At 48.7% G+C, this 21,380-nt stretch overlaps 1 protein-coding gene and 1 long non-coding RNA gene across 7 annotated transcripts in view; one reads left to right on the top strand and one right to left on the bottom strand.

Annotated features, from left to right (window-relative positions):
- Nucleotides 1–11,235, bottom strand: part of LOC105607270 (uncharacterized) — a 36,442-nt gene extending 25,207 nt beyond the window's left edge. For 3 of the 5 annotated variants that reach the window (XR_003588075.3, XR_009599533.1, XR_009599535.1), the window contains exons 1-2: nucleotides 11,045–11,235; nucleotides 7,448–7,603 (exon numbers count right to left, since the gene is read on the bottom strand). This is a non-coding gene — a long non-coding RNA (uncharacterized LOC105607270). Of the gene's footprint in view, nucleotides 1–3,915; nucleotides 4,070–7,447; nucleotides 7,604–10,494 lie in introns of all 5 variants that reach the window. The other 2 variants (XR_003588074.3, XR_009599534.1) reach the window with 2 other exon arrangements.
- Nucleotides 11,236–11,416: 181 nt separating this feature from the next.
- The window catches only part of B4GALT1 (beta-1,4-galactosyltransferase 1), a 53,096-nt gene continuing 43,132 nt past the window's right edge, over nucleotides 11,417–21,380 (top strand). The window contains exon 1 of one of the 2 annotated variants that reach the window (XM_060408759.1): nucleotides 11,417–12,039. In XM_060408759.1, coding sequence (XP_060264742.1) covers nucleotides 11,616–12,039 — 424 coding nt within the window. In that variant the 5' untranslated portion in view covers nucleotides 11,417–11,615. 2 annotated transcript variants of the gene reach the window in all.

The raw sequence follows: 21,380 nt of genomic DNA on the forward strand, positions 1-21,380 counted from the left end.
CATTATAGTATTGTGCTTAGTCGCTCATGTCTGACTCTTTGCGACCCCACGAACTGTAGCCCAACAGGCTCCTCCATCCATGGGATTCTCCAGGCAACAATACTGGAGTGGGTTGCCACGCCCTCCTCCAGGGGATCTTCCCAACCCAGGGATTGAACCCGGGTCTCCCACATTGCAGGCAGATTCTTTACTGTCTGAGCCACCAGGGAAGCTGCCCTGGAAGACTTTCCTTTTTACTTCCTTGCAGCCAGGGGTCAATCATGTGAATTAGGCTCAGCCATTCCCACCAGGGACTTTTAATATTTAGGAGGTGAATTTAAGAGGTGGAGGTAGTGTAGGAAGTAGTCATGACAACAGCAGCAGCAGCTGACCCATCCTGAAGTGATGATGCTCAGTGTTTACCGGCAGTAACAGCTATGGCAGAGCAGTGGTGTAATTGACTGTCTATGCAGTCAAAAACACTGATTGGTACAAAGACTGTATTTTAAAAGTTCCAGGTCAACTTGTAGAGGGTGTTTCCATTGTTCCAGGGTTCTGTCTTCAGCTCTGTCTCTAACATGGACATCAAAAAGTGAAAGTTGTATTAGAAAGCATTGGTGAAAGTGTGGTATATGGGACCATGGGGGTGAGGGATAGTTCTGCTCTCTTTTGTTCCTGAGACCCCAGCTGGGATGTTGATTCAGACCCAGGTGCTGCTCTTTTATGGAGGAAAGTGACAGGCTAGAGTCTGGTTAAAGAAGAATGATCAGGACGGGGAAGGAACTCAACCACAAAGCATGAAGAACAGTAGAAATGACAGATATGAGTCAACCTAGAGAGGAACTGCCTTTATGTTGGGAGAAGGCATATGTCTGACCTTTTAAATCTTTTTTCACTTTCTATTAAGTGAAAGAAGATTCAGTTTATTCTCTGTGGCTCCACGGAACATAGCTGGCATCACTGCTACTAGTGAGTTTCAGCTTAACTTGAGAAGGGTTTAGTAGTTGGGTCTGTGATATACACAGTGGAACAGGCTGGCTCATAACATAATGGGCTCTCTGACACTGGAGGTGTGCACACAAAACTGGATGAACTCTTTAGAGTGTATTGTGTGAGAAAATCCTATTTTGTGTGGATGAAAGAAGAGCTGGTGTCCTTCCAGTTTCTCTCCAGTTCTGAAATCTGACCAAATCCATAGGCCAGGTTGGGAAGGGCAGGAAGCTGGAGGTAGGAAGATCAGGGGAAATGCAAATTGTGAGTTGTTATTAAAAAAAAAAAAAAAAAAAGGCATGGAGGATTGCATTATTCTCAGTTTCTCACCACTCCCTGTATTTCTCTAGAGACAGAATACATTTTCCTGTCCTGCTAATGTTGGGTTGGCCAAGTGATTTGCTTTGGCTCACAGTGTGAGTAGAAGTGACCATTCCAAGCATAGTCTCAAAGGGGCACTGGATTTTTTTACTCACTCATCTTGTGTTTTTGACATTACCATATGAAAATACATGCCCTTGGTAGGTAACACAGAATAGAGACTCATGGAGTAGACTCACCTAGACAACCAACAGATCTCCAGCCTTAAGCAGAGCTGCCCTAACCAACCTATGGATACGTGAGAGAGAAATACATGCTTTATTGTTGTGAAAAGTGAAAGTGAAAGCTCTTCAGTCGTGTCCGACTCTTTGCAACCCCACGGAGTATACAGTCCATGGAATGCTCCAGGCCAGAATACTGGAGTGGGTAGCCATTCCCTTCTCCAGGGGATCTTCCCAACCCAGGGATCAAACCCAGGTCTCCCACATTGCAGACAGATTCTTAACCAGCTGAGCCACCTACAGCACTTAGATTTGTTGGTTATTTGCTATGTAGCATTATTACGGCATTTAGACAGATAGGATATTCCAACAGACCTTCAGATACAGCATTGAGAGCAGTTTCCAGGCTTCTACTGGCCTTTCCAGGGTATGAGAAAGTAGCACTTGAGGAAAGAACTCATTCCAACAGACTGTGGGCACATTCTTTTCAGGGTATAGATACTGCTGGGAATGGATGGTCAAGGTCACTTCATGGGGCACAAATCCAGCATTAGGGGCACTTTGTGGGTTTGGGGGAAAGAATGTGAGGAGGAAGCCAACCTCACTTCAGGTCATGGGAAGAGGCCCACCTGGGCACTCAAAACAAGTGTGGATGGGAGTACCATCCTGAGAAATAGTTTATTTATGTTATAATGACACAAATTCTTTGCCACATCTCTCATCAAGAGATGAAGTCTGCTTCCCCTCCTCTTGAATCTGGGCTGGCTCTGTGACTTGTTCTGACCAGCAGAATGTAGGGCATGTGCCACTGAATAACTTCCAATACTTGGCCTTAAGAGATCTTCCACTCCCTCCTATGTATTTGGGATACTCCTTCTTAGAGTCTAGCTGCCATGCTGTAAGGAAGCCCAAGCAGTCATGTGGAAAAGCCCCAGGAAGGAAAACTGAAACTTTTGGCTAACAGTTGCAACTAAACTCCCAGATAGCAACCAGCGGCAACTTTTAGCCATGTGAATGAGGCCATACACCAGCCAACAATGTATGAAGCAGAAAACCACCTAGTTGTTCTAAGAAATCTCAATCCCAAACTGCAAAAACAGTTTACTCAAAGTAACCTAAAACCTAGAGGCAGTATTAATTCTAGGACACTCCCAGTAATGTTTGGTTTCAAGGTCAAGGACATGACTGTATTACTCTTGACAGTAAAATCTCATAAAGATTTTAAGCAGTACCTTATGGACTTCTTATCTAGGTGAAAGTGCTTCTAAGAATCTTAAGGATTTGTCCATTGGTACACTGACTCACAAAACAAGGGAGAAACTTGTGTTGAGACTTAGGGATGTAGTTTTTGTTGAATGGAGTGAAACTCAATAAGGTTCATGGGAAAAACACAAAATTTTTGATTATCTTCTCTTCACCTAACAGAATTGTACCAGCGTAAGTACCAGTAGCTTGGACTAAAATAGACTAGGACAGTTCAAAATGAAATGAGGGCACTGGGCACCCACTGAAGCAGCCTGAACAAATTACTCTGCTGCAAACCAAGGGAAAGGAGGAATGACCCAGAGGATGGAGCCAAGAACCCACAGGGTGAAGAACCACAGAGAATCACATTTCTGGACTCTGGAGCAGGGGGAAATTGTGACATTTGCACCATGGAATCCTAGATTTCCTAAAGACTTAGGGACTGCTATGTTTATTACCCCCTTTTAAGTGGGAGTTTCTACTATGATTTTCCTGCCCCTGTCTTCCCGTATATGTTGGATATGAGGGAAAAAGATAACTTACAGAAAAGTTGCAAGTTTACTACAAATGCTATTTTGAACAATTTGAGAGTAAATTTTTGACACGATGCCACATTATCCTGAAATCTTAGGTGCATATTTCCAACATAAGTTATTGTTGTTGTTCACTTGCTCTTTGCGACCCCATGGACTGCAGCACACCAGGCTTCCCTGTCCTTCATTATCTCTAACATAGCTGCTGCTGCTAAGTTGCTTCAGTCGTGTCTGACTCTGGGTGACCCCATAGACAGCAGCCCACCAGGCTCCTCTGTCCCTGGGATTCTCCAGGCAAGAATACTGGAGTGGGTTGCCATTTCCTTCTCCAATACATGCATGCATGCTAAGTCACTTCAGTCGTGTCCGACTCTGTGCAACCCTATGGGCAGCAGCCCATCAGGATCCTCTGTCCATGGGATTCTCCAGGCAAGAATACTGGAATGGGTTGCCATTTCCTTCTCCATTGTTAAGGTCAGGCGTCCGGAACCCCCGCCTCTCTCCAAAACCCCAATGCCCCAAACCGCATTTTATTTTAGATTAGGTTGGGACTAGATGAAGCAGTAAAGATATAACTACAATCATCAAAATCAAGAAATTAATATTATGTACTACTATTAGCTTACCTTTAGTCCTAAGTCAAGTTTCACTGGTTGTCCCCAAAGTATTCTTTATGGCAGAAGGAGCCACTTCAGAATCATAGTAATGCATTTGGTTTCCATTTTTCTTTAGTTTCCTTCAATGGGGAACAGTTCTGCATCTTTCCTTGATGATCGTGACCTTGACAAATTTTTTAGGATTTCAGCATGGTTATTTTGTAGAATGTTTCATAATTTGGATTTCTCTGTTTCCCATCAAAATTACAAGTGTTTTGTAGGAGTGGTACTTTGAAGTTATATAAATGTATCATTAAAGTGTCTTTATCCTAATTAAGCTTAAAAGCTTCTGCACAGCAAAGGAAACTATAAACAAGATGAACAGACAACTCACAGAATGGGAGAAAATATTTGCAAGCGAAGCAACTGACAAGGGATTAATCTCAAAAAATATGTAAGCAGCTCATGTAACTCTATGTCAGAAAAACAAACAACCCAATCAAAAAATGAGCAGAAGATCTAAATAGACTTTTCTCCAAAGAAGACATACATGTGGCCAAAAAGCACATGAAAAGATGCTCAACATCACAAATTCTCAGAGAAATGCAAATCAAAACTACAATAAGGTATCACCCCATACCAGTCACAATGGCCATCATTAAAAAGTCTACAAACAGGAAATGCTGGAGAAGATATGGAGAGAGGGGAATCCTCCTATACTCCTGGTGGGGATGTAAACTTGTACAACCACTATGGAGAACAGTATGGAGGTTCCTTAAAAAACTAAAAGTAGAACCGCCATATGATCCAACAACCCCACTCCTGGGCATTTACTCTGAGAAAAACATAAGCTGAAAAGATTCATGCACCCCAGTGTTCACTGCAGCACTATTTACAATAGCCAAGACCTAGAAGCAATCTAAATGTCCATCAGCAGAGAAATGGATAAAGAAGATGTGGTTCATATATACACTGCAATACTACTCAGCAATAAAGAAGAACAAAATAATGCCATTTGCAACAACATGGATGGACCTAGAGATTATCATATTAAGTGAAGTAAGTCAGACAGAAAAAGACAAACATATCACTCATACATGAAATCTAATTAAAAATGATATAAATGAACTTATTCACAAAACAGAAACAGAGTTCCAGATATTGAAAACAAACTTATGGTTAACCAAAGGGAAACACTGCAGTGAGGTGGAGGTTTTAAATCAGGAGCTTGTGTTCTTTTTTACCTTCTGGCATAAGATTTTCCAGGCTCATCTTGTAATATCCCTGAAATCAGCCTTTCCTCCTAGAATACCTAGTTCCTTTTATTGGAAAATGGTATTTAGAAACTAAGATTTGGGTGCTAGGTTGCTTCGCTCGTGGCTCAGACAGTAAAGAATCTGCCTGCAATGTAGGAGACCTGGGTTCGATCCCTGGGTCAGGAATATCCCCTGGAGAAGGAAAAAGCAACCAACTCCAGTATTCTTGCCTGGGAAATCCCATGGACAGAGGAGCCTGGCGGGCTACAGTTCATGGGGTCACAAAGAGTTGGACACAACTGAGCGACTAACACTTTTGGGAAGCTTCTGCCCTCAAGACTTCTCCCAGGTATTCACTCATATTTACATATAAACACACAGCTATATTTATTTTATTATCTATGTATTGAAACTATGAATTCACAGCAATTTCCCCAATTCTAGTAAAGTATCAGAGTTCCTTTCAGTTTTCTACTTGTCTATACTTGTAACTCCCTTTTCTGGCAGTCAGAAACTTGGGTGACTCTCATTACCTATATACAGTTACTTTTAATCAGTCTCCCTGTATTTGACAATCTCTTCACCCCAATGGGACTCCAGCTCCCTGCAGTGGGCTGACCTACTTCACAGAAATCCCCTAATACTCCATGGGTGCCCTCTTTACTCTGTTTAGGCTTTGATATCCTGTGCTGGGCTGCCACTCCCCTCCCCTTACTCCTTCTCCTTGTTCACTTGGGCTCTGACACACACTCGGAGAAGGCAATGGCACCCCACTCCAGTACTCTTGCCTGGAAAATCCCATGGATGGAGGAGCCTGGTAGGCTGCAGTCCATGGGGTCGCTAAGAGTCAGACACGACTGAACGACTTCACTTTCACTTTTCACTGTCATGCACTGGAGAAGGAAATGGCAACCCACTCCAGTGTTCTTGCCTGGAGAATCCCAGGGACGGGTGCCGTCTCTGAGGTCGCACAGAGTTGGATAGACTGAAGCAATTTAGCAGCAGCAGCAGCAACTGACACACTATCCATGTGGACTATCCTATGACATGTAGACTCCTACCTTGTTCATCCCTGCCTAATGGCCTTTGGACTCAATTATTCAGCAACAGGAAGAGGAAGAAGACATTTGTTTTATAGTTCATATGTTCCTGAACCTGATGAATCATACTTAATATAGATGATACAATTCTGGACTTGAACCTGAAGTTATAATAGGATGAACCTTTGGAAAATTTGGAGTGGGGGAGGTTAATGTATTTTACATGGGGGAGGAATTGAAATAATTTGTGGTCTCTGGGCAAACTGCAGTTGATTAAAAAGGATAGCTGCCAATTCTTTACCCCTCCTCTCATCAAATGGTAGAGTCTATTTTTACTCCCCTTGAATCTGAATTGCGCTGTAATTTATCTAAAATGCTCACACGGACTTCCTTGGTGGCACAGTGGATAAAAATCCACCTGCCAGTGCAGGGGACACAGGTTTGATCCCTGGCCGGAGAAGATCCCACATGCTGTAGAGCAACAAAGCCCAGTGAGCCACAACTACTGAGCCTGCACTCTTGGGCCCGAGAGCCACAAATACTGAGCCTGTGTGTCACAACTAAGGAAACCCGTGTGTTCTAGAGCGGCAGCTACTGAAGCCTGCATGCCTAGAACCTGTGCTTCACAAGAGAAGCCACCATAGTGAGAAGCCTGCACAGCTCAATAAAGAGTAGCCCCTGCTCACTGCAACAAGAGAAAGCACGCGTGAAGCAACGAAGACCCAGCTAGCCAAAAATAAATACATAAAATGAGAGTAAAGAAAGAAAATGCCCACAGACCTGACGCTTAAGGCTAGGCCCTCTGGGATGTGCATCTTCTCCCCTTGTCCTTGAAATGCTCATTCCAGGAACACACAGTCAAGGTTGTGAGAAAACCCAAGTAGCCACATGAGAGGCCCTTGTGGAGAGGCCCACGTGAAGAACCAAGACTCCTGATTCATGACCCATTCTGACCCAACCCCCAACCAGTGCCAACTGCCAGCCATTGTGAATGACACCATTTTGGAACTTCCAACTGTGCCAGTGCCTCAGCTGATACCACGTGAAGCAGAACTGCTAGTTTACCCACAAAACTGTGAAAAAGAAATGGTTAATTTTAAGATACTAACCTTTGAGGTGCTGTGTTATACAGAAATAAATAACTGAAATAACTATCTACCATGTGCCAGGCACTATTCTATGCTCTTCTCATCTACTAGGGTGAAAAAAAATGTAAAATGACAGGTGCAATGAGGGTACTATAAGAGGGCAGAGGAAATCACTAACCAGTTGAAGGCAATCTGCAGGGCAGAAGCAGTCAGCTGGGTGGTTCTGGAAAGATCAGCATTGGATGTGCAAACATCAAACCCAGATTCCAGCTTTTGTCCAATCAGCACTGCAGCTTCCTCCTTCTGGTATCTCTTCATGGTATTAATTTTTCATCTGACAAAGTCAAGAGCGAAAAGAACTGAAGAAGGTTATCTTGGGTCTGTTTCTGTCTCTAACTCCATTTCAGGTTTAGACAGCTGGGCAATGTTGTCCTGGGCGGCTTTTGACTTTCTGGACCTTTCTGAAGCAAGAAACTGACCAATTCTAGGTACCTTGGGATGGGGGAGCTGTTGAGGTTGTGTCAAGCCTCAGTGGACTCTGCATGTTCCCAAGAGATGGACAGTAAGCAAGTGTTGTTCCTTTTTCTGCTTTCTGGCCACAGAGAGGGTCTTTGGGTAGGTCTGTGACCCCCTAACCTCCCCTTGATTCTGTCTCTTGGTCATTTTCTGGACATATAAAAGAGACACCTCCATTTTCCCCTCCTCACGTTTTTCAGAAAGGGGACTATTCTGACCCATCCTCACTCAGTAGCCAGGCAGTTTTCTCTAGGCATAGACAGTTGGGGCCAGCTTTACCCTTACCAGTTCCCTGGTGAACAACTCTTGACTTCTGTGTTCGAAATACAATAGTTCCTCCCCTCTCCCGTTCCCACATTATCAAGATGATCACAAGCATTCATTTGCAGTATTTGTAAAATATGCAAAATATTCAATATACTTAGTAGTAGTTTTAGTCACCCAGTTGTGTCTGACTCTTTGCGACCGAATGCACTATAGACTGCTAGGGTCCTCTGTCCATGGGGTTCTACAGGCAAGAATACTGGAGTTGGTTGTTGTTACATTCTCCAGGGGATCTTCCCAACCCAGGGGTTGAACCTGGGTCTCCTGTGCTGCAGACAGATTCTTTATTGTCTGAGCTATAGGGAAATACACTTACATATATGTAAAATAATATATTTAATAAATATTCTAGGTATTTTAACAAATGTCTATTCAGCGCCAACTATGTCTGTGGTCCACTTCTAGGAGCTGAGGATATAGCAGTAAACAAGAGAGAAAGTTCCTGCACTCATGCATCTGATCTAATGAGAGAGAGAGAGACAACAATAAATTAAATGTTTCATTTTGGGTAGTGATAACTACTCTGAAAAAAATCAAGCAGGTTAAGCAGATTTGGGTGGGGGGAACTATTCTACATAGGTTAGTCTGAGAAGCCCTCTCTCATAAGGCGACATTTGAGAGATCTGAATGTAAAATAGGGGTAAGTACTGGGCTTCCCAGGTGGCTCAGTGGTAAAGAATCCACCTGCCAATACAGGAGATGTAGGAGATACAGGTTCGATCCCTTAGTTGGGAAGATCCCCTGGAAAAGGAAATGGCAACCCACTCCAGTGGACAGAGGAGCCTGGCAGGCAGCAGTCCAGGGAGTTGAAAAGAGGCGGACATGACTGATTGACTGAGCACAGGAGGCATTTCATAGGTGTTTCAGGCTAAGTGAATAGCAAATACAAACATCCTGAGGCAGGAAGAAACAGGGTAAGTTCAAGGAATAGCAGCAGTTAGGTTAGTGTGGCTAAAGCAGGTAGAGCATGGTACAGGATGACAGCAGAAGAAAGGGATAGGGGGATAGAGGTAGAAATCAGATAAGACAGGGCTTCTACAGATGTGGAGTTTTTTCTAAATACATGTTTTTTTCTAAATATGTGTCTGACTCTTTGCGACCCTATGGATTGCAGCCCGCCAGGCTCCTCTGTCCATGGGATTCTCCAGGCAAGCATACTGGAGTGGGTTGCCATTTCCTCTTACAGGGAATCTTCCTGACCCAAAGACTGCACCCATGTCTCCTGCCTCTTCTGGATTAACAGGCAGATTTTTTTTTTTTTTCTAAATAAAGTGGCATGAATTGATTTATGACTACAGTGATCTCCCTACATGCTTAGAGAATAGATTGGGGAGGCGGCATGGTGAAGGTAGAAGCAGGGTGACCAATTAGGAGTCTATTTTATAATCCAGGCCACCATGATGGTGGCTTGGTCTAGGATGGTTACAGCGGAGTTAGCAAGTGGTTGATTCTGGTAATTTGAAGGTAGCCCTGACAAGACTTGCTGAGGGTCTGGAAATGGCCTTTAAGAATAAGAAAAGCACATCAAGGACACCTTTTAGGTTTGGGGCTTGGGGAAATGGATGAACAACAGTGAGATGAACAGTGGAGAAAGCCATTCTCTGAGGTGAGTAAGAATGGAATGGAGTGTAGGGAGTAGGTTGTTGGGGGCAGAATGTGTGGAGTTTGAGATGCCAGTAGGAGAGGCAGTTGAATATGAGTTGGTTGGTCAGGGCTGGAGATAGAAAATTTTGCAGTCATCAGCATGCACATATTATAAATTACTCCTAGGGAGTGTACACAGAAAAGAACATCACTATGGGCTGGGGCCTTCAACAACCAGGAAAGAGGAGAAGCCCAGGAAAGAGACAGAGTGGCGGCCAGTGAAGTGAGGAAAGCGTGGTGTCCAGGAAGCCAAGTGAAGAAAGATTCTGTGTGATCACAACCACGTTTCAACTCCTGAGCCTCAATTTTCTCATCTGTGAAGTGGCGAGAGTAACAACTGCCTACTTCATGGTGTTAAGATTGAGGCAACGTACGTAAAGCAGTTACACTTGCGTCTGACTGGCTGTAGGAAGCTCTTTCAGTGTATGGTAGCACTTTAGAGTAGGCTGTGACAGCCCCTCAGCTGCCCCATCCACCAAAGTGATAGCACCTCCGTGAGTCTTACTCAGGAATGAGGTGCCTGCCCACTGAGGCAATCAGGTGGGCCCGAGCCAAATCTGAAGCAAGCGACTTCAGTGCCTAAACCTCTCATCTAGATAGCTTCCAGCCCTTATCTGCAAATCAACAAGTGGGAAATAATGGTTTTAGAGCCAGAATTCTGCCTCTGCCTCATACCAGCTGAGCGAGTCTTAAATTTCTTGAGCCTTGAACTCTATCTGTAAAATGGGAACAATCTCTTACTTCATGGCATTGAGTCCAGGTCCGTTCATACTGTAAATAAAGCCAGCTGCTCTTCCTTTGCATGGCAGCGTAGGAGTTACTTGGGCTCCTGGACATCCTCCCACGCAATGCATGGTGGGGGATGCGCTAGAACAGGCACCCACACACTCCCAATCCGAGCTGGGTGGGTCTCCGATATCCCCTAGCCTGGGCTGTCGGACAGTGAGTCCAGAGAAGCGGAGATTCGTCCACTTTCTTTTCCACAGGATGCCAGGTGAGCCACGCCTCCTTGCTGGGCCCCCCACCTTCCCAGCTTGGTAGAGGGACCTAGCTCCGCCCAGGGACGGGGTTCGAACCTCTCAAAGAATCCTTCCGCTGTCCTACCTCCCGCTGGGCATCGAATCCGTTTCCAGGGCAACCTTTCTCCGCCCCTCTTCCTGACCCCCACCCAGATCTACCGAGGTCCACCGTTCTGGAAAGCTGCCGCGGCCACAACCCCTCCAGACAACAACCAGCCTGCCCTCTTCTCCTCCCTCTTCTCTGACGCCGCGCCGCAGGCCCAGACGCGTACCCCTGCTCTTTAGCCCTGCAGGAAGTGGCGGCGCGTCTCGGGGGCAGCTCGGAGAAAGAGGAGGAAGCGAGGCTTAGTAGGGACCGAACCCTCACGGTGCGGGCTTGAGAGGGCAGCGTGGGAACCCGAGAGCTCAACGCGGAGCCTGCGTGCTGCCAACCGCCTCCCCGAACGGCTCCGCCCCGGTAGCCGACCCTCCGCAGGCCCCGCCCCTCAGCTCGAGCACGCCCCTCCACAGGCCCCGCCCCACAATTCGGCCCCGCCCCCAGGCGGCCCCGCCTTCCAGCTACAGTCCTGAAAACTCTGCTTCTACTGGGGCCCTTCCCCCGCCCCGCTGACGGCCCCGCCCCAGCCCGCGCCCGCGCCTTGGGCGCACTTCTGCTAGCTGGGCTGCTGAGCCCGCCTGAGTCGCCGAGATCCGCCGCCTGCCCGCCGGTGCCGCTCCTTCGCCTTCCCCCGCCTCTCGGTCCCTCCCCCAAGTGCTGTGGTCTGGCAGTGCCTGGCTGGCGGCCCGCGGGCGGGCCGCCCTTCCCACGGTAGCCCACCCCCCTCTTAAAGCGGCGGCGGGAAGATGAAGTTTCGGGAGCCGCTCCTGGGCGGCAGCGCCGCGATGCCGGGCGCGTCCCTGCAGCGGGCCTGCCGCCTCCTCGTGGCTGTCTGCGCGCTGCATCTTGGAGTCACCCTCGTCTATTACCTGGCCGGCCGAGACCTAAGACGCCTGCCTCAGCTGGTCGGAGTCCACACAACGCTTCAGGGCAGCTCTCACGGCGCCGCCGCTATCGGGCAGCCCTCCGGGGAGCTCCGGCTGCGAGGGGCCGCACCGCCGCCGCCTTTGCAGAACTCTTCAGAGCTGCGCTCCCGGGCCGCCTCCAACCCAGACGCGGACTCTCGCCCCGGCCCTGGCCCGGACCCGGGGAGCAACTTGACTTCGGCCCCAGTGCCCTCCACCACAACACTGTCGCTGACCGAATGCCCTGAGGAGTCCCCGCTGCTCGGTAAGTTCCCCATGGAGGTTCGCCCATGCCCTCTTCCACGACAGACAGCCCCCCTGTTCCGGATCAGAGCTCCTAATCCGCAGACAGAGGTTCCGGGCTGGACTGGAGTGAGAGGTTGGGAGGTGAGTTCCTTCGGATTCATGGAGGCTGAGTAGGGCACGGTTTTGGAAAGCCGTTAGGCCCCTCCGACCCCAGAACCGGAGAAGACCTTGGAGACTTCCCAGCTCTGGCCCAAACCTCAAAAAGTTTCGGGAGTTTGAGTCCTACTAACTCGGAGCCGTCTTCGCCCTGCTAACTCTGCTTAGGGACTACCAGGCAGCTCAGAGTAACCCTCTCTAGCTTAGAAGAGTGATGATGAGGCCTCCAGCAGGGAAGGGAGCAGACCTCCCAGGTCACATCTCTGTCTTCGGTAGACCCACCGTCTCCTGAGTGTGGATTAACTTTATTCCTAAGCGTTTGGGAACGTGACTTGTCCCTAAACCTCTGGTTTTTCATCTGTTAAATGGAAATAAGAGTTACCTGTTTCAGGGGACTCTTCTGGAAGATTAGAGGAAGCAGTGTAAACAAGAGTTTAACGTGGGTAAGCCCTTGGTAAATTGTCACTATTGTGTTCCTTTCTTCCTCTCTATAGATGCCTGCCCTGGGGCCCTCCTACCCAGCTTCCTGCCCTTGTAGGTTCCCAAAATGTCTATGAGCAGGGCCCTCCCAGGGGCGGAGTGTGTTTGTACCAGTGTAGTGTGTGTATCCTGGGAGCTGGAGGGCTAAAATGTAAGTAACCAGTTAGTACCATGTTGACCCTTCCTTGGTAGCAACCTGGAGTCTCAGCTGTCTTGCCCAGATGATCTGAACTGGCGCCTCCAGCCTGTGTTTCAGCGGGAGCAGAGAGCTTGGGTCGGTGGGTCTGCGTTCCTTATGTCAGGAAGAGGCTGAGCCCATGCCGGTCGGGACCTCCCCTAAACCTGTAATCCACTGGCAGTCAAGCTTACGGCAGCCACAGGTTGCTCCCAAGATTACCAGACAGGCTGCTCAGTTTCAATGCCAGGATGTCGAGAATGTCATTCTGAATGAGGGACCCAGCAGAAGGGCAGGCATCCTGCCAGTAGGAACTGTCACTTTTTCGAAGAGCCCTGGCAGAGCAAGCGTCCTACACGCTCTTGCTCAATTTTTCCAATAATTACTTCAGTATTTTCATATCAAGTTTGGGAGGATGTTCTTGGAATTGGTCAGACATAAATTGTGGTAATAAAGGAGTTGTTTTTTTTTTTTTTTAAACCAGAAGCTTGAATTCCTTTGGACTTGATGGTTAGTCTGGGTGACAAACTGGTCCTGAAAATGAAATGAAATCTTTGCCATGCTGCTGTGTGTCTGATCTCAGACATGTTACAGGGGTCCTCAGAATCCCTTTCTCATGTGTAAAAGGGGCTTGTCTATGCTTAACTCACAGGGTTATTTTTAGGACTATATGAGATTGTATTTGTTAAGTACATGGCAAATAGGACCCAGGATTTGAAGTTCCATTTTGTCAGCCTCTGGAGATGGCCCTGAACAGCATAGAAAGGGAAAGAGAGTTGGAGAATATTCACACCCCAGAGGGACTTCCCTAGTGGCTCAAACAGTAAAGAGTCTCCCTGCAATGCGGTAAAAAAAAAAATCTGCCTGCAGTGCAGAAGACCTGGGTTCGATCCCTGGGTCGGGAAGATCCCCAGAAAAGGGAATGGCTACCCATTCCAGTATTCTTACCTGGAGAATGCCATGGACAGAGGAGCCTGGCAGGTTACAATCCACAAAGAGGGGGTCACAAAGAGTCAGATACAACTGAGCAACTAACACAACAACAACAGACCCCAGAGAGGCCAGATTTTGACCTGTTTTTAACTGTTGCCCGGATATTATGTAGAAAGAAAGAGAAATCCTTTAGCAAATTAAAGGAAAGTAACTCAGAGTTTATTAGAATGGTGTTTGAAGTATCGGACCTTCTCAGTGAAGCACGAGAAGCTGTGGTGGCCTGTGTTCACTTTGTTTTGTTTCGTAATGATGTTGCTGGTGATCGGTGGCCAGTCACTTGTTTCTGAGTTGACTCTGATGGCACAAACAGACTTCCTGAGAGATAAAGTTTTGGAGAGCACAGGTTGGGGGTGGGGAGAGGCCCTGGGCCTTCTCTAGCTTGTCCACCTTAATGTGACATGCATGCGACCCTGACATTTTGGCTCCTGCCGAGGCAGCTCTGGAAGTTCAGGGCGGAGGGTTTCTCTTCACTATTATTGAGCCCTTAGGTTCGATGACTGGATACCCGCAAGGTGGAGGTTCCTGGTTAGGAGAGGGCCTTGAGGAAGCTGAAAGTCTCCAGGGACGTGTTTGTGTGGGTTGGGGGAGTCAAGCCCATCTGTTCAGCTGGGCAGGTGTCAGCTAAAGGCCTAGCATGGTGGTTTTGAGGTCATTGGGAGAAAGCACCCTCGGGGTTTGAAGCTGTGGCCTTTTCACTACTTGCAGTTCCTTTGCACAACTGGGCTCTGCTCTCGGGCATCCAAGGGTCTGTGCCTGATGCTTGGCTCTCTCCTGGCTGGTGGGGTGATGGGTGATGGGCATACCCTTCCTGCTGGAGCCAGGCACCAGGCTGGGCTGCTCACAGGTCCCTGTTCAATCTGTCCTGGGTTGTCAGAGCCTCAGCCAGACTTTGCATGCCACTCCAGTACTCTTGCCTGGGAAATCCCATGGACGGAGGAGCCTGGTAGGCTACAGTCCATGGGGTCACGAAGAGTTGGACACAACTGAGCGACTTCACTTTCACTTTTCATTTTCATGCATTGGAGAAGGAGATGGCAACCCACTCCAGTGTTCTTGCCTGGAGAATCCCAGAGACAGAGGAGCCTGGTGGGCTGCCATCTATGGGGCCGGACATGACTGATGTGACTTAGCAGCAGCAGCAGCAGCAGCAGCAGCAGCCAGACTTCAGCACACTTCAGAGTTGGAGTCCTGCTTCTGTCTACCCTGTACGTCAAGGGCAGGTTGCAGTGTTTGGAGCCAGAGTAGGCCCTGTCCCCAGATCCCTGCTAGGTTGAAGTGAGGCTTTCGGGAATGAGACCTATGGGGAGAGGTGGGTCTTTGCTAAGGATTCCTGCAAGTTCCCAGGGAGTCCTCCTAGGGAGTCCAGGCCCTTGGCCTGGCTGTGCAGCATCTCACTGAGTATGGCATTAAGGCTCCTTTTTCTGGCTGCCTAGGTGTTTGCCTGAGATGTAGTCAGCCTGGGGGGAGTAGCGGCCTTGCGCTGAGTTACTTTTCTGGGAATGTTTATTTCTGCTTGGATTTGGTGGCAGCACAACATACTTGACTGGCACTGCCCGCCCAGAGAGGGGCTGGCTGAGGGGTGGGCAGTGGCTCAGGTAGGACTGGTTAGGGGAGGCCAGCCTGACCTGGACAGCTGGTTTTAGCCCTTGGGGTAGTGGCAGGAGGGTATGAGTATAGGACTGCCCAAACTTGAGGCCCCGCTTGCCCAGCTCCCCTTTGACGAGATCCTCTTCGTATGTTCAGATGAAGACTCTGATCTAGAGGTGGGCACCAGAGAGGCGTGGGCGCCTGGGCCAGCCAACAGCTGCAGGTTGCCAGGGCCCTGAGAGAACACTTGTCCATGAGCCCTCTTTCCCAGGTTTCATGAGGGCTGTCAGCCAAGCCTCTGCCATGGTCTGTGCCCTTGGCAGAACAGAGCACGTGCTGGGCTTCTCCCTGGCTCTTAGCTCCCAGGTGTTTCCCCAGCAGCACACAGTTCCCACTCCCCCCACTCTCCCATCGTCACACATGGGACATAGTGTATCTAGAGGACATGTGGCCTCCGCTCTGGAAAGGGCTGTCTCTCTCCTTTGGGGATGAGTCCTGGAGCCTCGTAACTTTCTGGCTTGGGGTGGAACCTCATCCTGGGGCCTGGGGAGGCACCTGGAACTTCCCCTGTGTCCAGACCTTTAAGCTTTGGGAGGTTCAGTAACAATCTTTTAAACCAGTTTTGTCCTGTTGCTTTTCCTGGGGAAAATAATTTCCTAACATATGCATAGACTTGCTTTCTTGTCTGACAGTCTGAAAAGGAGAAATACCCTCCATGACTTTTTGGCTCACTATTTTCCACGCAGCCTGATGGTCGCAGAAGTATATCCTGCCTGTTATAATTTGACCCAGATTCTAAGAAAGCACATGGGTGCCTCCACCTGATGAACCGGGTGAAAGTTCCATGGATTACAGGGTGCCCGAGCCAGGCATAAGATGGGACTTAAATTGAGGCATCCTGGAACCACAGCATCCCAGGATGGGTCTCCAGTTTCCCGACCCCTGTCATGCCCTGTGCTAAAGGGGGAAGGATCTTGCCTTAGGCCACTGAGTCAGGCAGTAGCCAGCTGGGGCTAGAAAAAGTGATATCCTGCTTCCCAGTCTAATGCTTTTCCTTAAAAGTTATTGCCCAGTAGACCCTTAGTACAGAGGCTCAGGGCAGCTTAATGTGGCCTTGAGTTTGGGAAGATCCCTGCTAGGTTTACAGGTGGGTCCATCTGAGAGGTCTGATATGGTAACAGTTTGTCTGGATTTGACAGTGTGCCTGTTCCTAGGCCGAGCGCTAGAGCTATGGAGAGTGAGACGACAAAATGCCTCCTCTTTTGGAACTCACAATTTAGGCAGAGGTACATGTGCTAAATCACTTCAGTTGTGTCCAACACTTTGTGACCCTATGGGTCGTAGCCCTCTAGGTTCCTCTGTCCTTGGGATTCTCCAGGCAACAATACTGGAGTGGGTTGCCTTGCCATCCTCCAGGGGATCTTAGCAACCTAGGGATTGAACCCGCGTCTCTTATATCTCGTGCATTGCAGGCAGATTCTTTATTGTGGAGCCTCCTGAAAAGCCCCTTTAGGCAGAGGAGGCATAATTAAACCATACTGATATCACTTAGGGAAGCCACAGTGTGTCTAAGCATTTTAGTCTTTCTGCCTCCCTGTCCATCCCCTTTCCTTCCTTCCTTTCTTCTTTCTTTCTCTTATTCAGAAACCCAGAGCTGGGACCAAAGTTTTCCAGTCCTAGTTTTATCTGATTGTGTGAAAATGTTCCTCTAATTTCTGAAGCCTTGCATTAGCTCTGCTGGGTAATCTTTAACTTGCTGCTTTATAATGACTATAATGATACATCAGTGGCCGTATGGTTGGATATTATGGTCTTTGGTTAGCAGCAGAGTAGGGGTTTCCAGGCTGGGACTAGACAAATTTATGGTTTGGGGAAGACAAAACAGTTAATCCCGGATCTTCCGTGGATTCCAGCCTGGGGGCAGGGCCAGGAGTCTCATCCCCTTCAGGCTCAGCTGGGCTCGGGCCAGTGTGTGAAGGGGGCCCAGGCATCCTGTGGTCAAGTCAGACCTGGTGATTTCTTCACTGACCCCCTTCCACCTTGCCTCCTATGCCTGACTTCCTGATCAGCGTTCATGAAGTGGAGATGGAAATTCTGCTTGAAGCCGAGTCCACCTGGCAATTCCAGTTCTTCTTATCTGGTTAAGCAGCATTCCAGTTGTTTTCAGACAGTGGTTCTCCCTAGAGCTAACTCCCTCGAGGATCTTTTTACCTTTGCCTCTAGCATTGCCCATGTGGGCCAGGTGATGAGATCACTGTAAGCCAGACCCTGACATCTGAGGAGCTAACAGGGCGTGCAAATTGGATTCGGTGACATCCACAGGGTTCCACCTGTCCCTTAACTTGGTGAGGGACCGTGGCTGTGATTGCAAAAGCCTCCGTTGTGGGGCCTCTCTGTTTACCTGGGCCTGCGCAGTCGCTGGCCAAGGAGAGAGATCTTCGATCATGTTCTAAAGGCCAGACCTCCAAGTTGGAAGGTCGTGGTGGCCTGAAGGACAGGGGACAGGGCCTGGCAAGAAGCTGGTTCTGGGTGAACATGGCCTAAAGGGATTCGTCCTTAGGAGGCAGAAGGGCTGAGTCACACGCTGAGTGTTTCAGGTTCCACTTTTCAGCCTGGCCCTGCCCGCCCCTTCCCTGTACAAATGCAGGCTAGGGGCTGTATTATTGGCTGTTGCTGAATTCTTTGGCAGGGATTTTAATGTCTGGTCTGGGTGTGTAACGTAGCTGCTTCTCTTTCCCCCTGCCGCCTCTCCAAACCCCTCACAAAGTTCAGAGAGAGAGAGGAGGAGAATTTGTCTCACTAGGATACCAGAGGCCAGGGCCGTGGGTCTTGGCTTTGCCTGTTTTTTCTCTTTGAAGAGCGAGTAATCTTTTTTCCTCCTTTTTGTGAAAGGTAATGTGGGCTCATTGAAAAATATTTGAGAAGTTAAAAGAGGTTGAAAAGCACATGTATATTCCTGTACCTAGACCAGGCATGTTGGCAAAGTTTGTCTTGTACATGTTTAAGAATTTAGCTGATAAATTTTTACAAATGGACAGATAGATTGGTATAGATAGATCTAGATAGCCTGATGGCCAGGATTTTTTCACTTAACATCACGGGCTTGGTCCTATACCTTTAAAAACAACAAAGGGTATAGCTTTTATTTTTCAACTTTTGCTGAACACATACAGTTTTTTCTTAGTGGTTTGGTGAGGCTCATGCAGAAAACTTTACATGCTTTTTGGATTGTTTCCAAAGTAGAGTTTTTTGAAAAGGAAGAAAAGGGGATGAACACTTTTTGAAAATGGCTTGGTTTTTAAACTATTCTTACTAAAGGATAGACTCGTTGAGAATTTCAGGTTTGCTTAGTGGTGGCAGATGTGTACCACTTACTGCTGAATAAAGGCTGTGTCTAGAACTCTGATTAAAAACTAGGTGCAAGGAAGTAAGTGCCTGGGGTGGGGGCAAGGGGCCAGGCTGCAGGATGACTCTGTGGTGGGCGTGATGTCCTAGGAGTCCACTTCCTCAGTAATATCTCCATCTGTCTCCTTAGCAGCCAAGTCCCTGGACTGGGCTTACGGGCCTCGTGGCCCTGGGGCAGTGGTGCTGGGTGAGCACCAGTTAGCTAACCCAGTTCCGGTGACATGACTGAGATAGGACTGTGTCTGCAAGAGGTGTGAGAACAAACTAGTGAACCAGCACAGCTCTCCCACCTCCCCTCTCCAGAGGGTCCTGAGATCTGAGAGGGGCCAGGAAACGAGAATCTATAGGTTCCCGCAAAGTCCTGTCAGGAGAAGCCTCGGAGACCAGCAGAGCTTGGCACTCAGGCTCTTTGCAAGGTGTCTGCTTTGAAGTCAGTCGACTTTGAATGTCCTCTCTGGAGCTAAATTCTCCTTCTGAGGCACACTTTGGATTTGGGACTTTGCCCAGGGTCATTTGGCACAGAGCCCGGCTATCGAAGGGGAGGCTGCACTGAGGGAAGGGCAGGGTTGTGTCAGACCAGTGTGACCACCAGGGTGTGAGGTCAGGCTCCTTCCTGCCCCACCACATGGGTCTCCAGGTCACGGGGAGGCACCCTGGCAGAAGATTCAGTGATTGCCTGACCTCATGACAGGTTGCGTTCTGAAAATGCCTTTAAACATTTCTTTAAAAGTTTCCTCCTGTTTTGCATACCGTCCTTTTGCCTTTGACTTCCTGAAATGGCAGCTCTGCCGTTGTGTTTCAGGATACTGTCTGCTTGAAAAAACAGGAAAGGACTGCCAGTTAGGGCGGACCCAGGGTAACTGGTATTGTGTTATAGAAGGCTCGGACACTGGTGTGGAGATGTTGGGTAGCTCTTGGCTTTCAAATGAGCACCTTAGGTGGCGTGGCAGGGTCCCTGCCTGTCTCAGAACGGGCAGCCTTGAGTACTTACCCCAAAGGCAGGAGGCCCCCTGCCCAGGAAGAGGATGAGTGGGGACTCCTTTGCTCATTCAGCAAATACGCTCTGTGAAGCAAAGGAGATGGACATGAACAAAGGCTGGGCCCCACCCCGGGGGCATCCCTCAGCGGTCGACAGACCCTGACAAAGATAAGAGAAAGCACGGGTGCTCCCAGGGCACTGAGAAGGTGCAGGGAGCCGGATGGGCGGTCTGGGCCAGGGTTGGAGTCAAAACGAAGGTCTCTCAGCATGTTGAACAGTCTCCCTGGTTGGGAAGGGCAGGGGTCTGCTGCCTGTTGTCATCTCTAGTTGCTCTCACACGGGGAGAGTGCCATAACCAAAGTCTCAGCTGTGGCAGGCCATCCCCAGCAGGGCAGGAGAGGACAGGAAGTTGAGGCACCGTGCAGGGAAAAGGATAAAAGAGAGAGAAGGCCGTGCAGCTGGAGTGTGTGGACAAGGGCAGGCCCAGGAAGCTAGACTGAGAGCCCAGAGCGAGGAAGCAGAAGGGGAGAGGTGCAGAAAAAGGTGCTTGTGGTCTGAAGAGTGGCAGGAGTGTGGGGCGTTCAAGGGCCTCTGGAGCGAGGATTCGGAATTCTGGTTCTTCTAGCTTATATCATTGCGAACAAATCCTGACTGCCTTGGTCCCTTCTCCCCTCTCTGAAGCGTGTGTGCTAAGTTGCGTCACTCATGTCCAACTCTGTGACTCTATGGATTATAACCTGCCAGGCTCTTCTGTCCATGGGGATTCTGCAGGAAAGAATACTGGAATGGGTTGCCATGCCCTCCTCCAGGGGATCTTCCCGACCCAGGGATTGAACCCGAGTCTCTTATATTTCCTACATTGGCAGGTGGGTTCTTTACCACTAGCGCCACCTGGGAAGCCCACCTGTTGGTCCTTAGTGCGCTTCTTCCTCTTCCTCCCGGAGTCTGGATTTGTAGGGGGGAGCCCTGGTTCTATGTGCCACGTGACCCCCCTGTGGGAGCTCCTGAGGGGCTCACTTCCCACCCCTGAGGGGTCTTGTGCTGAGGCTTCTGTTGAGGACTCTGTCATCTCTATCTAAGCAGGCATAAAGCTGTTAGGTGGGTGATCTTTGAAATGGCACGGGCGGTGTTTCTTTCCATCATGCTGGTTAGCTGTGTGCTTTGGGAAAGTTGTCATCCTCTCTGTACCTGTAAAATGGGGATAATAAAAGAATCTACCTCATGGTTGCTGTGAAGTTAGTAGGCACAAAAGGGCTTGAAGCAGTGCCTAACACAGAGTAAGCTCTAAATACACATTGTCTCTTACTGGTAGCACTGTTAGTGGCTCAGTTGTTTCCGACTCTCTGTGACCCCATGGACTGTAGCCCCTCCAGGCTCCTCCTTGCATGGAATTTTCCAGGCAGAAATACTGGAGTGGGCAGCCATCTCCTTCTCCAGGAAATCTTCCCAACCCATGGATCGAACCTGGGTCTCCCACATTGCAGGTGGGTTCTTTACTGTCTGAGCCACCAGATAGATATAGATATGTTATCTTTTATTGGTAGTACTAATAGTTCTTATTGTGAAGATTTTGGCTTTTACTTTG

This window comes from Ovis aries, chromosome 2 (assembly GCF_016772045.2).
Source record: "Ovis aries strain OAR_USU_Benz2616 breed Rambouillet chromosome 2, ARS-UI_Ramb_v3.0, whole genome shotgun sequence".
NCBI lineage: Eukaryota > Metazoa > Chordata > Mammalia > Artiodactyla > Bovidae > Ovis > Ovis aries.